General features: G+C 45.9%; 1 protein-coding gene across 3 annotated transcripts in view; it reads left to right on the plus strand.

Moving 5' to 3' along the window:
• The window catches only part of sbno1 (strawberry notch homolog 1 (Drosophila)), a 34,106-nt gene that overhangs the window by 11,783 nt on the left and 8,443 nt on the right, over nt 1-13,880 (plus strand). For all 3 annotated transcript variants that reach the window (XM_046306104.1, XM_046306106.1, XM_046306105.1), the window contains exons 9-16: nt 6,836-6,969; nt 7,076-7,166; nt 7,355-7,516; nt 7,730-7,865; nt 11,044-11,149; nt 11,481-11,634; nt 11,745-11,927; nt 12,165-12,262. In XM_046306104.1, the coding sequence (XP_046162060.1) occupies nt 6,836-6,969; nt 7,076-7,166; nt 7,355-7,516; nt 7,730-7,865; nt 11,044-11,149; nt 11,481-11,634; nt 11,745-11,927; nt 12,165-12,262 (1,064 nt within the window). The remainder of the gene's footprint in view (nt 1-6,835; nt 6,970-7,075; nt 7,167-7,354; nt 7,517-7,729; nt 7,866-11,043; nt 11,150-11,480; nt 11,635-11,744; nt 11,928-12,164; nt 12,263-13,880) is intronic.

Genomic DNA, 13,880 nt, shown 5'->3' on the forward strand with positions numbered 1-13,880 from the left:
TCTCACAGTGTTCTTTGCCAATGAGGTATCGGGAAAGAAGACCACTGTGCCCCCAAGCTCCACCACAACAGCTATATCTTCCTCCTCGTCCTCACTTGAGCCCTCTGCTAGGCAGCCCAAGCGTTTTTCCTCCTCCTCCACCATCACCACATTGCCAATACCCCCGCCTGGCTCCTCTGGGAGCAAAGTCACGCTACCCCCCCACCAAATGTGGACCTACTGACAACCTTCGACCTGACTCCGTATCTGTTCAAGCAAAGGGATATTGGGACAAAGTGGCAAAACAAAAGGCAAAAAATAAAGCGAAGGACCAAAATATCTTACAAAACATGTAAGTCCAGCTATTTCTCTCAGAACCGGTATCAAAATCTATGCATACTTTTTAGAGTCATACCAATTTTTGGTATGATTCTACAATGAGAGGAGCCGTGCATTCAAATTTAACTCTCAACTGCTGAAACTAATGTTATCCTTCTGCAAGTCAGACACTGTCAATACCATGATGGCACAAACGAGTAGTGGTGTCAAGCCTACACCCTCCCTGGAGAGCGACAACCAGCTTCCTGACGAGGAGCTGTCCATTGACCAGGACATCCGCACCTGCATAGGAAGCCAAGGCAAGCTGGATCTGAAGACCTTCTATGCAGATGTCTACTGCAGAAGAAAATACGTTTCTGACGACATGTTGCTGAAATTTACATTTGGAGATGTGCTCCTCCAGCATGCAGTGGTTGCTAACATTGCCAACAGGCAGACTGCCAAGTTCTCATCCCTCAACCTTTTCATGGCACGCTTTCCCTGCATTATTCCTGTGGGAGCCTCTGAGCTGGTGGAAGATGAGTTTAGACTCTATCAGGCAACAACTTTGAGCAGAGTCTGGTCAACATGCGCACGCATCAGGCCTGGAGAGAAATCAGCACAATGAAAAGGGGGGGGGCAGCCTGGTCTACTCCCACCTTTTGGTTGTGATGCTGGGGTTTTGGTCATATTCCATTGCAATGCCGACTGAAATGTGTATTCAGTCTCATTACAAGAACAAAACCCAGTACAGAGCCTTCCTCCGTACAGACTTGCTGAGTGCCCTTGTTACCAAGGTTGCAATGATTGCCAGAGGAACTGTTTACCACAGAAAAGTTGACACTGAAGCCCTGCTGCTTAAGGCAAATCTGTCTAGGAAATTATTTCCTTAACATTTGAAGGTCTCCAGAATATTTGTTCTCACCCACTGTTTCCTATCATAGCTTTTTAAACATGTTATCCATAATAATAATAAAAAATGGATACTGACGCTATGCTTCAAACTAGAGGTCGACCAATTTTATGATTTTAACGCTGATACCGATTATTGGAGGACCAAAAAAAAGCCGGGTACCGATTTAATCGGAATATTATTTTTTATTTTTTTGTAATAATGACAATTACAACAATACTGAATGAACACTTAACTTAATATAATACATAAAATAAATTTAGCCTCGAGTAAATAATGAAACGTTCAATTTGGTTTAAATAATGCAAAAACAAAGTGTTGGAGAAGAAAGTAAAAGTGCAATATGTGCCATGTAAAAAAAAAAATGTTTTAGTTCCTTGCTCAGAACATATGAAAGCTGGGGGTTCCTTTTAACATGAGTCTTCAATATTCCCAGGTAAGAAGTTTTAGGTTCTAGTTATTATAGGAATTATAGGACTATTTCTCTCTACGATTTGTATTTCATATACCTTTTGACTATTGGATGTTCTTATAGGCACTTTAGTATTGCCAGTGTAACAGTATAGCCTTCTCCTCGCTCAAACCAGGAACACATCGACAACAGCCACCCTCGAAGCATCGTTACCTGCACTACTACTTGGAGAATTGGACATGGGAGGAAGAACTGGATGGAAAAGGACTCTGGGCTCAGCCTGGTGAATATCGCCGCCCCAAGGAGGAAATAGAGGCGGAAAAAGCGGAGAGGCACTGGTATGAGGAGGCAGCACGGCGACGCGGATGGAAGCCCGAAAAGCAGCCCAAAAAAAAATATTGGGGGGGGGGGGCTTAATGGGAGTATGGCTATGCCAGGTAGGAGACCTGCGCAAACTCCCTGTGCTTACCGGTGGGCTAGAGAGACCGGGCAGACACAGTGTTATGCTATGGAGCGCACAGTGTTTCCAGTGCGGGTGCATAGCCCGGTGCGGTTCATACCAACCCTTCGTATTGGCCGGGCTAGAGTGGGCATCGAGCCAGGTAAGCTTGGGCAGGCTCGGTGCTCAAGAGCTCCAGTGCGCCTGCACGGTCCGGTCTATCCAGAGCCACCTCCACACACCAGTCCTCCGGTAGCAGCTCCCCGCACCAGGCTTCCTGGGCGTGTCCTCGATCCTGTAGCACCAGTTCCAGCACCACGCACCAGGCCTTCTGTGCGCCTCGCCTGTTCAGCACAGCCAGAGCCTTCCTTCCCTCCTGCGCTGTCGGAGTCTCCTGTCTGTTCAGCACAGCCAGAGCCTTCCTTCCCTCCTGCGCTGTCGGAGTCTCCCGCCTGTTCAGCGCTATCAGAGCCTTCCTCCTCTACAGCGCTGCCAGAGCCTCCTGCCTGTTCGGAGCAGCCTGAGCTGTCAGTCTGCAGGGAGCTGTCAGTCTGCAAGGTGCTGTCAGTCTGCATGAAGCAGCCAGAGCTGTCAGTCTGCAAGGAGCTGTCAGTCTGCAAGGAGCTGTCAGTCTGCAAGGAGCTGTCAGTCTGCAAGGAGCTGTCAGTCTGCAAGGAGCTGTCAGTCTGCAGGGTACTGTCAGCCTGCATGGAGCAGCCAGAGCTGTCAGTCTGTATGAAGCAGTCAGAGCTGCCAGTCTGCAAGGCGCTGCCAGTCTGCAAGGCGCTGCCAGTCTGCAAGGCGCTGCCAGTCTGCAAGGCGCTGCCAGTCTGCAAGGCGCTGCCAGTCTGCAAGGCGCTGCCAGTCTGCAAGGAGCTGTCAGTCTGCAGGGTACTGTCAGCCTGCATGGAGCAGCCAGAGCTGTCAGTCTGTATGAAGCAGTCAGAGCTGCCAGTCTGCAAGGAGCTGCCAGTCTGCAAGGAGCTGCCAGTCTGCAAGGAGCTGCCAGTCTGCAAGGAGCTGCCAGTCTGCAAGGAGCTGTCAGCCTGCATGGAGCAGCCAGAGCTGTCAGTCTGTATGAAGCAGTCAGAGCTGCCAGTCTGCAAGGAGCTGCCAGTCTGCAAGGAGCTGCCAGTCTGCAAGGAGCTGCCAGTCTGCAGGGTACTGTCAGCCTGCATGGAGCAGCCAGAGCTGTCAGTCTGTATGAAGCAGTCAGAGCTGCCAGTCTGCAAGGAGCTGCCAGTCTGCAAGGAGCTGCCAGTCTGCAAGGAGCTGCCAGTCTGCAAGGAGCTGCCAGTCTGCAAGGAGCTGCCAGTCTGCAAGGAAGCTGCCAGTCTGCAAGGAGCTGCCAGTCTGCAAGGAGCTGCCAGTCTGCAAGGAGCTGCCAGTCTGCAAGGAGCTGCCAGTCTGCAAGGAGCTGCCAGTCTGCAAGGAGCTGCCAGTCTGCAAGGAGCTGCCTGCATGGAGCAGTCGGAGCTGTCAGTCTCAGTCTGCATGAAGCAGTCGGAGCTGTCAGTCTGCATGAAGCAGTCGGAGCTGTCAGTCTGCATGAGCAGTCGGAGCTGTCAGTCTGCATGAAGCAGAGCAGTCTGCATGAAGCAGTCAACCAGTCTCTTCCAGAGTCGGAGCTGCCAGTCTGCATGAAGCAGTCGGAGCTGTCAGTCTGCATGAAGCAGTCGGAGCTGTCAGTCTGCATGAAGCAGTCGGAGCTGTCAGTCTGCATGAAGCAGTCGGAGCTGTCAGTCTGCATGAAGCAGTCGGAGCTGTCAGTCTGCATGAAGCAGTCGGAGCTGTCAGTCTGCATGAAGCAGTCGGAGCTGTCAGTCTGCATGAAGCAGTCGGAGCTGTCAGTCTGCATGAAGCAGTCGGAGCTGTCAGTCTGCATGGAGCTGTCGGAGCTGTCAGCCTGCATGGAGCAGCCGGAGCTGTCAGTCTGCATAGAGCAGCCAGATCCGCCAGTCAACCAGTCTCTTCCAGATCCGCCAGTCAGCCAGTCTCTTCCAGATCCGCCAGTCAGCCAGTCTCTTCCAGATCCGCCAGTCAGCCAGTCTCTTCCAGATCCGCCAGTCAGCCAGTCTCTTCCAGATCCGCCAGTCAGCCAGTCTCTTCCAGATCCGCCAGTCAGCCAGTCTCTTCCAGATCCGCCAGTCAGCCAGTCTCTTCCAGATCCGCCAGTCAGCCAGTCTCTTCCAGATCCGCCAGTCAGCCAGTCTCTTCCAGATCCGCCAGTCAGCCAGTCTCTTCCAGATCCGCCAGTCAGCCAGTCTCTTCCAGATCCGCCAGTCTCTTCCAGATCAGCCAGTCTCTTCCAGATCAGCCAGTCTCTTCCAGATCAGCCAGTCTCTTCCAGATCCGCCAGTCAGCCAGTCTCTTCCAGATCCGCCAGTCAGCCAGTCTCTTCCAGATCCAGTCTCTTCCAGATCAGCCAGTCTCTTCCAGATCCAGTCTCTTCCAGATCCAGTCAGCCAGTCTCTTCCAGATCAGCCAGTCTCTTCCAGATCAGCCAGTCTCTTCCAGATCCGCCAGTCAACCAGTCTCTTCCAGATCCGCCAGTCAACCAGTCTCTTCCAGATCCGCCAGTCAACCAGTCTCTTCCAGATCCGCCAGTCAACCAGTCTCTTCCAGATCCGCCAGTCAACCAGTCTCTTCCAGAGCCTACAACCTGCCTGAGTCTCTTCATCTCAGTCCCGGGCTGCCCCTCAGTCACGAGCTGATCCTCAGTTCAGTGGGGTTCTGGGTGAGGACTATTAGGCCATGGTCAGCGGCGAGGGTGGATTATCCCAGGACGCGAAGGGGAGGAACTAGGACATTAATGGAGTGGGGTCCACGTCCCGAGCCGGAACCGCCACCATGGACAGACGCCCACCCGGACCCTCCCTATGGTTTTGAGGTGCGTCCGGGAGTCACCAGATAGGCTGTATTAGGTTTCACGTTCCGTTTTGTTGTTTTGCATTTGTATAGTTATTTCATGTATCGCTCTTCCTTCATTAAAGACATGAGTAACCACCACGCTGCATTTCGGTCCGAATCTCTTTTGACAGACGAAGAATGCCGTTACATCCGTATTTTATCTAACGGGTGGCATCCATAAGTCTAAATATTCTGGTTACATTGCACAACCGTCAATGTTATGTCATAATTACGTAAAATTTTGGCAAATTAAGCGGCCCAAACTGTTGCATATACACTGACTCTGCGTGCAATGAATGCAAGAGAAGTGACACAATTTCACCTGGTTAATATTGCCTGCTAACCTGGATTTCTTTTAGCTAAATTATGCAGGTTTAAAGATGTATACTTCTGTGTATTGATTTTAAGAAAGGCATTGATGTTTATGGTTAGGTACAGTCGTGCAACGATTGTGCTTTTTTCGCAAATGCGCTTTTGTTAAATCATCCCCCGTTTGGCAAAGTTGGCTGTCTTTGTTAGGAAGCAATAGTCTTCACACAGTTCGCAACGAGTCATGTTGGCATGCAATATTAACTAAATATGCAGGTTTAAAAATATATACTTGTGTATTGATTAAGAAAGGCATTTGTTTATTTTTAGGTACACGGAGCAACGACAGTCCTTTTTTGCGAATACGCACCGCACCGATTATATGAAACGCAGGACACGCCAGAAACTAGTAATATCATCAACCATGTGTAGTTAACTAGTGATTGTTTTTTATAAGAAGTTTAATGCTAGCTAGCAACTTACCTTGGCTTCTTACTGCATTCGCGTAACAGGCAGGCTCCTCGTGGAGTGCAATGAGAGGCAGGTGGTTAGAGCGTTGGACTAGATAACTGGAAGGTTGCAAGATTGAATCCCCGAGCCGACAAGGTAAAAATCTGTTCTGCCCCTGAACAAGGCAATTAACCCACTGTTCCTAGGCCGTCATTGAAAATAAGAACGTGTTCTTAACTGACTTGCCTAGTTAAATAAAGGTGTGTTAAAGAAAAAAATCGGCCAAATAGGTGTCCAAAAATACAGATTTTCCGATTTATGAAAACTTGAAATCGGCCCTGATTAATCGGTCGACCTCTACTTCAAACATTTGTTGTTATCATATCAGTTTAAAAAAATTATTTTTATCATAGACTTTTGTACCTAAACAAATAACTTATTATTTGTTTAATAAAATCTCCAAGAATAAAGGACCTTTGTGTGTTCTTTCTAATTAGATGTTGGTTAAAGTCACTATGTGTGTAAATGGAATGCTGTCAAGAAAAAGTATTCCAACCTTTTTATAGACTTGATTTGGTACAATTCTATAATTGCAATCAAGACTCTCTGGGGGAAAGAACTCCAATTTTTCACGCGTTGGACTAGGTTGGCAGGTCTGAATATAGACCCTACTTCAGCTTGGCGTTATTTCATGCTTGCCCGGCCAGATCTAGACCCTACTTCAGCTTGGCGTTATTTCATGCTCGCCCGGCCAGATATAGACCCTACTACATCTTCGCGCCATGTCATGCTCGCCTGGCCCGATATAAACCCTACCACAGCTTGGCACTACTGCATGCTCGCCTGGCCAGATATAGACCCTACAACAGCTTGGCACTACTGCATGCTCGCCTGGCCATATATAGACCCTACTACAGCTTGGCACTACTGCATGCTCGCCTGGCCAGATATAGACCCTACTACAGCTTGCCACTGTCACGCTCGCCTGGCCAGATATAGACCCTACCACAGTTTGGCACTACTTCATGTACCAGTGTAGATAAGTATTCGCATACCTTGTACTGGGAATTAACTGAATGTACTGAAATGTTTCTTGTCTCCATAGCAACATGAAACATTCCTCCCTAATGGCGACCGAGCATCCTATCTGATAGGAGACGGGGCCGGAGTGGGGAAGGGCCGGACCATCGCTGGGATAATCTACGAGAACTACCTCCTGGGCAGAAAGAGATCACTCTGGTAACACCACAACTAGGATTATATGATACGTCCCGCCAATTAAGGGGGATGATGGGACACACACACACTTTCCCATTTCACAAAAGCTATTCCATCTCCTTCACAGGTTCAGTGTTTCTAATGACCTGAAATATGATGCAGAGAGGGATCTGAAAGACATAGGAGCCAAGAACATTCCAGTCTATTCCCTCAACAAGGTAAGAGGTTGTCCAGTGGGTGCAGATGTAAGAAACATGCATGGTGATGTACGTGGTCAAAAATTGAGGAGGTTCCTTTACACTGGATATCCTTTTCATATTTGCCTGACAAAAAGAGATGTTAACATGCATAAAAGGGTATTGTTCTCCTTCACTTAAAAACATGTCCTATTTTGTCTGTTTCCCAGTTTAAGTATGGTAAGATCTCGTCCAAACACAACGGCAGTGTGAAGAAGGGGGTGATCTTCGCTACGTACTCCTCTCTGATAGGAGAGAGCCAGTCTGGAGGGAAGTATAAGACGCGCTTCAAACAGCTGCTCCACTGGTGTGGACAGGTCTTTGACGGAGTCGTATCTTTTCATTGGCTGACCACCGGACTACTGTAAAGAAAAAAAATAGAAACTTAATTTCCCTTGTGATACTCTCAATTCAATTTGTCCAAATTATATTGAATGTCATCTGGGTCTATGTAACTGCCCTTAGAAGTAGTAGTAACTGGTAGTTAGAAATGTCAATTGTTTAGTGAAGATAACACCACCTTTCCTTAACCCAAGCCCGTTCAGATTGTTTATGACGAGTGTCACAAAGCAAAAAATGTCTGTCCCATCGGCTCGTCCAAACCCACCAAGACTGGACTGGCCGTCCTGGAGCTGCAAAACAAACTGCCCAAGGCGCGGGTGGTGTACGCTAGTGCCACTGGTACGTCACTAAGCACAGGCTTCTGATGTTGTCACACTTTCAGTGTTGAGTGGAATCAATATTACAATACCAGTCAACAGTTTGGGGACACCGTCTTATTCAAGGCTTTTTATTTTGACTATTTTCTACATTGTATTATAATAGTGTACAGTCGTGGCCAAAAGTTTTGAGAATGACACACATTAATTTTCAGTCTGCTGCCTCAGTTTGTATGATAGCAATTTGCATATACTCCAGAATGTTATGAAGAGTGATCAGATGAATTGCAATTAATTGCAAAGTCCCTCTTTGCCATGCAAATTAACTGAATTACCCCAAAAATATTTTCAATGCATTTCAGCCCTGCCACAAAAGGACCAGCTGACATCATGTCAGTGACTCTCTCGTTAACACAGGTGTGAGTGTTGACAAGGACAAGGCTGGAGATCACTCTGTCATGCTGATTGAGTTCGAATAACAGAGCTTCAAAAGGAGGGTGGTGCTTGGAATCATTGTTCTTCCTCTGTCAATCATGGTTACCTGCAAGGAAACACGTGCCGTCATCATTGCTTTGCATAAAAAAGGGCTTCGCAGGCAAGGATATTGCTGCAAGTAAGATTGCACCTAAATCAACTATTTATCGGATCATCAAGAACTTCAAGGACAGCGGTTCAATTGTTGTGAAGAAGGCTTCAGGGCGCCCAAGAAAGTCCAGCAAGTGCCAGGACCGTCTCCTAAAGTTGATTCAGCTGAGGGATTGGGGCACCACCAGTAAAGAGCTTGCTCAGGAATGGCAGCTGGCAGGTGTGAATGCATCTCACAGTGAGGCGAAGACTTTAGGAAGATGGTCTGGTGTCAAGAAGGTCAGCAAAGAAGCCACTTCTCTCCAGGATAGACATCAGGGACAGACTGATATTCTGCAAAAGGTACAGGGATTGGACTGCTGAGGACTGGGGTAAAGTCATTTCCTCTGATGAATCCCCTTTTTGATTGTTTGGGGCATCAGGAAAAAAGCTTGTCTGGAAAATACAAGGTGAGCGCTACCATCAGTAGTCCTGTGTCATGCCAACAGTAAAGCATCCTGAGACCATGTGTGGTGTTGCTTCTCAGCCAATGGAATGGGCTCACTCACAATTTTGGCTAAGAACACGGCCATGAATAAAGAATGGTAACGAAACATCCTCCATGAGCAACTTCTCCCAACTTTCCAGGAACAGTTTGGTGACTAACAATGCCTTTTCCAGCATGATGGAGCACCTTGCCATAAGGCAAAAGTGATAACTAAGTGGCTCGGTGAACAAAACATCAATATTTTGGGTCCATGGATAGGAAACTCCCCAGACCTTAATCCCATTGAGAATTTGTGGTCAATCCTCAAGAGGTGGGTGGACAAACAAAAACCCACAAATTCTGACAAACTCCCAAGCATTGATAATGCAAGAATGGGCTGCCATCAGTCAGGATGTGGCCCAGAAGTTAATTGACAGCATGCCAGAGCGGATTGCAGAGGTCTTGAAAAAGAACGGTCAACAAAGCAAATATTGACTCTGCATCAACTTCATGTAATTGTCAATAAAAGCCTTTGACAGTTATGAAAAGATTGTAATTATACCTCAATACTCCATAGTAACATCTGACAAAAATAACTAAAGACATTGATGCAGCAAACTTTGTGGAAATGAATATTTGTCATTCTCAAAACTTTAGGCCATAACTAGACATCAAAACTATGAAATCAAACATATGTAATCATGTAGTAACAAAAAGTATTAAACAAATCAAAATATATTTGAGATTCTTCAAGGTAGCCACCCTTTGCCTTGACAGCTTTGCACACGTTTGGCATACTCTCAACCATCTTCACCTGGAATGCTTTTCCAACAGTCTTGAAGGAGTTCCCACATATGATGAGCACTTGTTGGCTGCTTTTCCTTCACTCTGCAGTCCAACCAATGCAGTCCAACCCATCCAAAACCATCTCAATTGGGTTGAGGTCATCTGATGCAGCACTCCATCACTCTCCTTCGTCAAATAGTCCTTACACAGCCTGGAGGTGTGTTGGATCATTGTCCTGTTGAAAAACAAATGACAGTCCCACTAAGCGTAAACCAGATGAAATGGCGTATCGCTGCAGAATGCGGTGGTAGCCATGCTGGTTAAGTGTGCCATGAATTCAAAATAAATCGGTGTCTCCAGCAAAGCACCATCACACCACCACCTCCATGCTTCACGGTGGGAACTCCACATGCGGAGATCATCCGTTCGCCTACTCTGCGTCTCACAAAGACAGGCGGTTGGAACCAAAAATCAAATTTGGACCAAAGGACAGGTTTCCACCAGTCTCTAATGTCCATTGCTCGAGTTTCTTGGCCAAAGCAAGTCTCTTATTGGTGTCCTTTTAGTAGTGGTTTCTTTGCAGAAATACGACCATGAAGGCCTGATTTACAGTCTCCTCTGAACAATTGATGTTGAGATGTCTGTTAATTGAACTCTGTGAAGCATTTATTTGGGCTGGAATCTGAGGTGCAGTTAACTCTACTGAACTTATCCTCTGCAGCAGAGGTAACGCTGGGTCCTCCTTTCCTGTGGCAGTCCTCATGAGTGACAGTTTCTTCATAACGCTTGGTGGTTTTTGCGACTGCACATGAAGAAATTTTCTTAACATTTTCTGGATTGACTGACCTTCGTCTTAAAGTAATGGACTGTTTCTCTTTGCTTATTTGAGCTGTTCTTGCCATAATATGGACTTGGTCTTTTACTAAATAGGGTTATCTTCTGTATACCACCTCTACCTTGTCACCACACAACTGATTGGCTCAAATGCATTAAGCAGGACAGAAATTCCACAAATTAACTGTTAACAAGGCACACATGTTAAATTAAATGCATTCCAGGTGTCTACGTCATGACGCCGGTTGAGCGAATGCCAAGAGTGTGCAAAGCTGTCATTAGGGCAAAGGGTGGCTACTTTGAAGAATCGTTTTGTGTAACACCTTTTTTGGTTACTACATGATTCCATATGTGTTACTTCATAGTTTTGATTTCTTCACTATTATTTTATAATATAGTAAAAATAAGGAAAACCCTTGAATGAGTAGGTTTGTCTAAACTTTTGACAGGTACTGTATATCGTGCAGGAATAATATAGTTTTAAATGAATGGAAGTGTTCTCCATCTAATTGTGTGTGTCCGTGTCCAGGTGCGTCTGAGCCCCGTAACATGGCCTACATGAGCCGGCTGGGCATATGGGGGGAGGGGACCCCCTTCAGAGAGTTTAGCAACTTCATTCAGGCTGTGGAGCGCCGGTGAGCGAGACAGACACTCGTAACTCTTCGTAGTGGTGCAGAGTATGTGTCTTTTAAAAAACAGCCACGAAATGGATGCAGCAAGCCACCTTAAAGTTCTGACTTGCAGATGGAATCTGTAGAGGCAGAACGTCTTCAACCCATTAGAACTGTTACAAAACACGACTATGCCAATAAGTCTGTTGGTAGGACAACTTCTCCTGCAAAGTCTTGTTACACCTCACCTTCTCTATACCTATTGATATCTAGTATATCACAAATTACATTTATCCTTAACTAAATACCTATTCAACAAATGTTTAAATCCTCCCTTGTATTGCCTTGTCCTCAGAGGTGTGGGTGCTATGGAGATAGTTGCCATGGATATGAAGCTGAGGGGGATGTACATCGCCAGGCAGCTGAGCTTCACGGGTGTCACGTTCAAGATTGAGCAGGTTCCTTTGACAACCCACTACATCAAGATGTACAACAAGTCTGTACACCTGGTAAGGAACCTTGACCTAATCCCAAACCTAAACATAAGTTTTCCCTGGGCTCTTTTCAGTAAGCTTGAAACGGAAACTGTTGTTTTAACCCCGTCCTCTCCATGTTTCAGTGGGTGGCTGCGCGGGAGAAGTTTCAGGCGGCTGCTAACCTGATGGATGCAGAGCAGCGGATGAAGAAGTCCATGTGGGGTCAGTTCTGGTCGGCCCACCAGAGGTTCTTCAAGTACCTCTGCATTGCGTCCAAGGTCCGCAGGGTGGTGCAGCTCGCCAGGGAGGAGGTCAAAAACGGCAAGGTGGGTGGGAGGTTTCAGAAGGTAGAAAGATGAGATTGTTATTCCAGAAATCATACATTTTCTGACTTCAGATTTTAGAGATCAGGAATACTTTTGTCATATTACTGCATATTGGTTCTGGTGTATTTGAGTTCCTGTGGTTGGTTTGGGGAGAGGTGACTGGTGGTCCCCCAGACATTTAGCTGTTTACCGTCAGACTGTGTGCGACTCTCGTCCTGTCTTTCTCGCTCTCTGCAGTGTGTTGTGATTGGTCTCCAGTCGACAGGAGAGGCCAGAACACTGGAGGCCCTGGAGGAAGGAGGAGGAGAGCTCAACGACTTTGTCTCCACCGCCAAGTAATTTTTTTCACCCAGACTTTGTATACTTGATTAGTCCATATGTGATGGACATGTCTTCTGCTTGAATCCAACCACTGATATACAAACACGCATACACACAAACCAGGGTTTCTGTTAGGAAAATGTGGCACCGGACATTTGAGAAATGTACTGGACCCATATGCATAGAGTGTATAACCTGATTAGGACGTCTACCCACGGTGCTCAGGATGACGGTAATTACATTTAGACGATGGTAATTCATCTTAACAGAATATGCAAGTAAAGGATGCAATGACTTGTGACCTTACTGTGCACTTTGAAGATGTTAGAATTACTGTCCACATTTCCTTTTCCTCAGTCAACAAGACCAGTAACCAACAGCAAAGTCACTAGCCTATACATAGGCGGCACGCAAGTTTCAAGTTTGGGGATGCACATTTTTGCCATAACAATGGACCTTTATAATAATGCATTCCATGCATCATCGCATTTACATGTTAAAAAGTCTACTCTTCGTAATGTGATGAGTAGATTGAATAGTCATAATGTAGTAATATACAATGCATTCGGAAAATATTCATACCTCTTGACTTTTTCCACATTTTATGTTACAGCCTTATTCTGAAATGGGTTAAATAAAACAATTGTACTCATCAATCTACACACAATACCGCATAATGGGTTTTTAGAAATGTTAGGATTTTTTTTTTTTTGCCTACTCTGCTGACACTGACTAACAGATGAATAAAAGGAGACACAAATAGAATGACATCCGTCTAAACTGGAGGAAGAAATTATTGTCCAAAAACTAACTTTAAAGTGGAACTGACCCAACAATGATGGAGTGAATATGTGGAGTGCGCACTCACCGGGGACATGGCCGATTTGCTCTGCTGGTGTCAATAAGATAAGTCTATAGGCCTACTGTTGTTCACTCTATTTAAGTAGAGAATTTTGATAAGACGTTAGTCTTTCTTTACAGTAATAGCCATTTGCTTTCCAAGCTGTTGTCCCACGATTGAATTTTAAAATATTTCGATATGCCTGGCTGGGCCTCTACTTTTCACTGACAGTCACAATCATCTATTTGGTATTTGTGTGCACTGCTTTTCCTTCCGACTGTTTGTAATGCGATTTTAAAACGTGTTTATTTTTTAAGGCTAGACAACGCTAATGATCTTGTGGCCAAATCATGCTTTAGTGGCCTAATGAATGATTTTTATGTATTTCTCTATAGACCGGAGTAGGCTAAGTAATATTGGCAATATAATTCCATTTACTTCGGGAATGTTTCCCTTATGCTCGTAGGTGACGCGTCCATAAGGCTATGTCAGTCGATCATCCCACATAGTAGAAAAGTGTACCCATTCTATTGGTCAGACTGTTGAGAAGGAACTAGTCCAAACAGACTCTGGGACAGTTGTTGGACGGTAGATCCCAAATTCATCCAACCAGCAGGCCTAGGATACATAACACAATATTGAAAAAGCAATGAATCTGATGCGACAGATCATTCCGTTTTAAAATGTTGATAAACTATTTTTCTTTTTTAATTATTACCAGAGCAATGTGCACAAGGCAGTAGGCTACTGGTTTCCATGGCATGTGGAATGTCTTCATAAAATAACTTCCT

Source organism: Oncorhynchus gorbuscha, linkage group LG16 (assembly GCF_021184085.1).
Source record: "Oncorhynchus gorbuscha isolate QuinsamMale2020 ecotype Even-year linkage group LG16, OgorEven_v1.0, whole genome shotgun sequence".
NCBI lineage: Eukaryota > Metazoa > Chordata > Actinopteri > Salmoniformes > Salmonidae > Oncorhynchus > Oncorhynchus gorbuscha.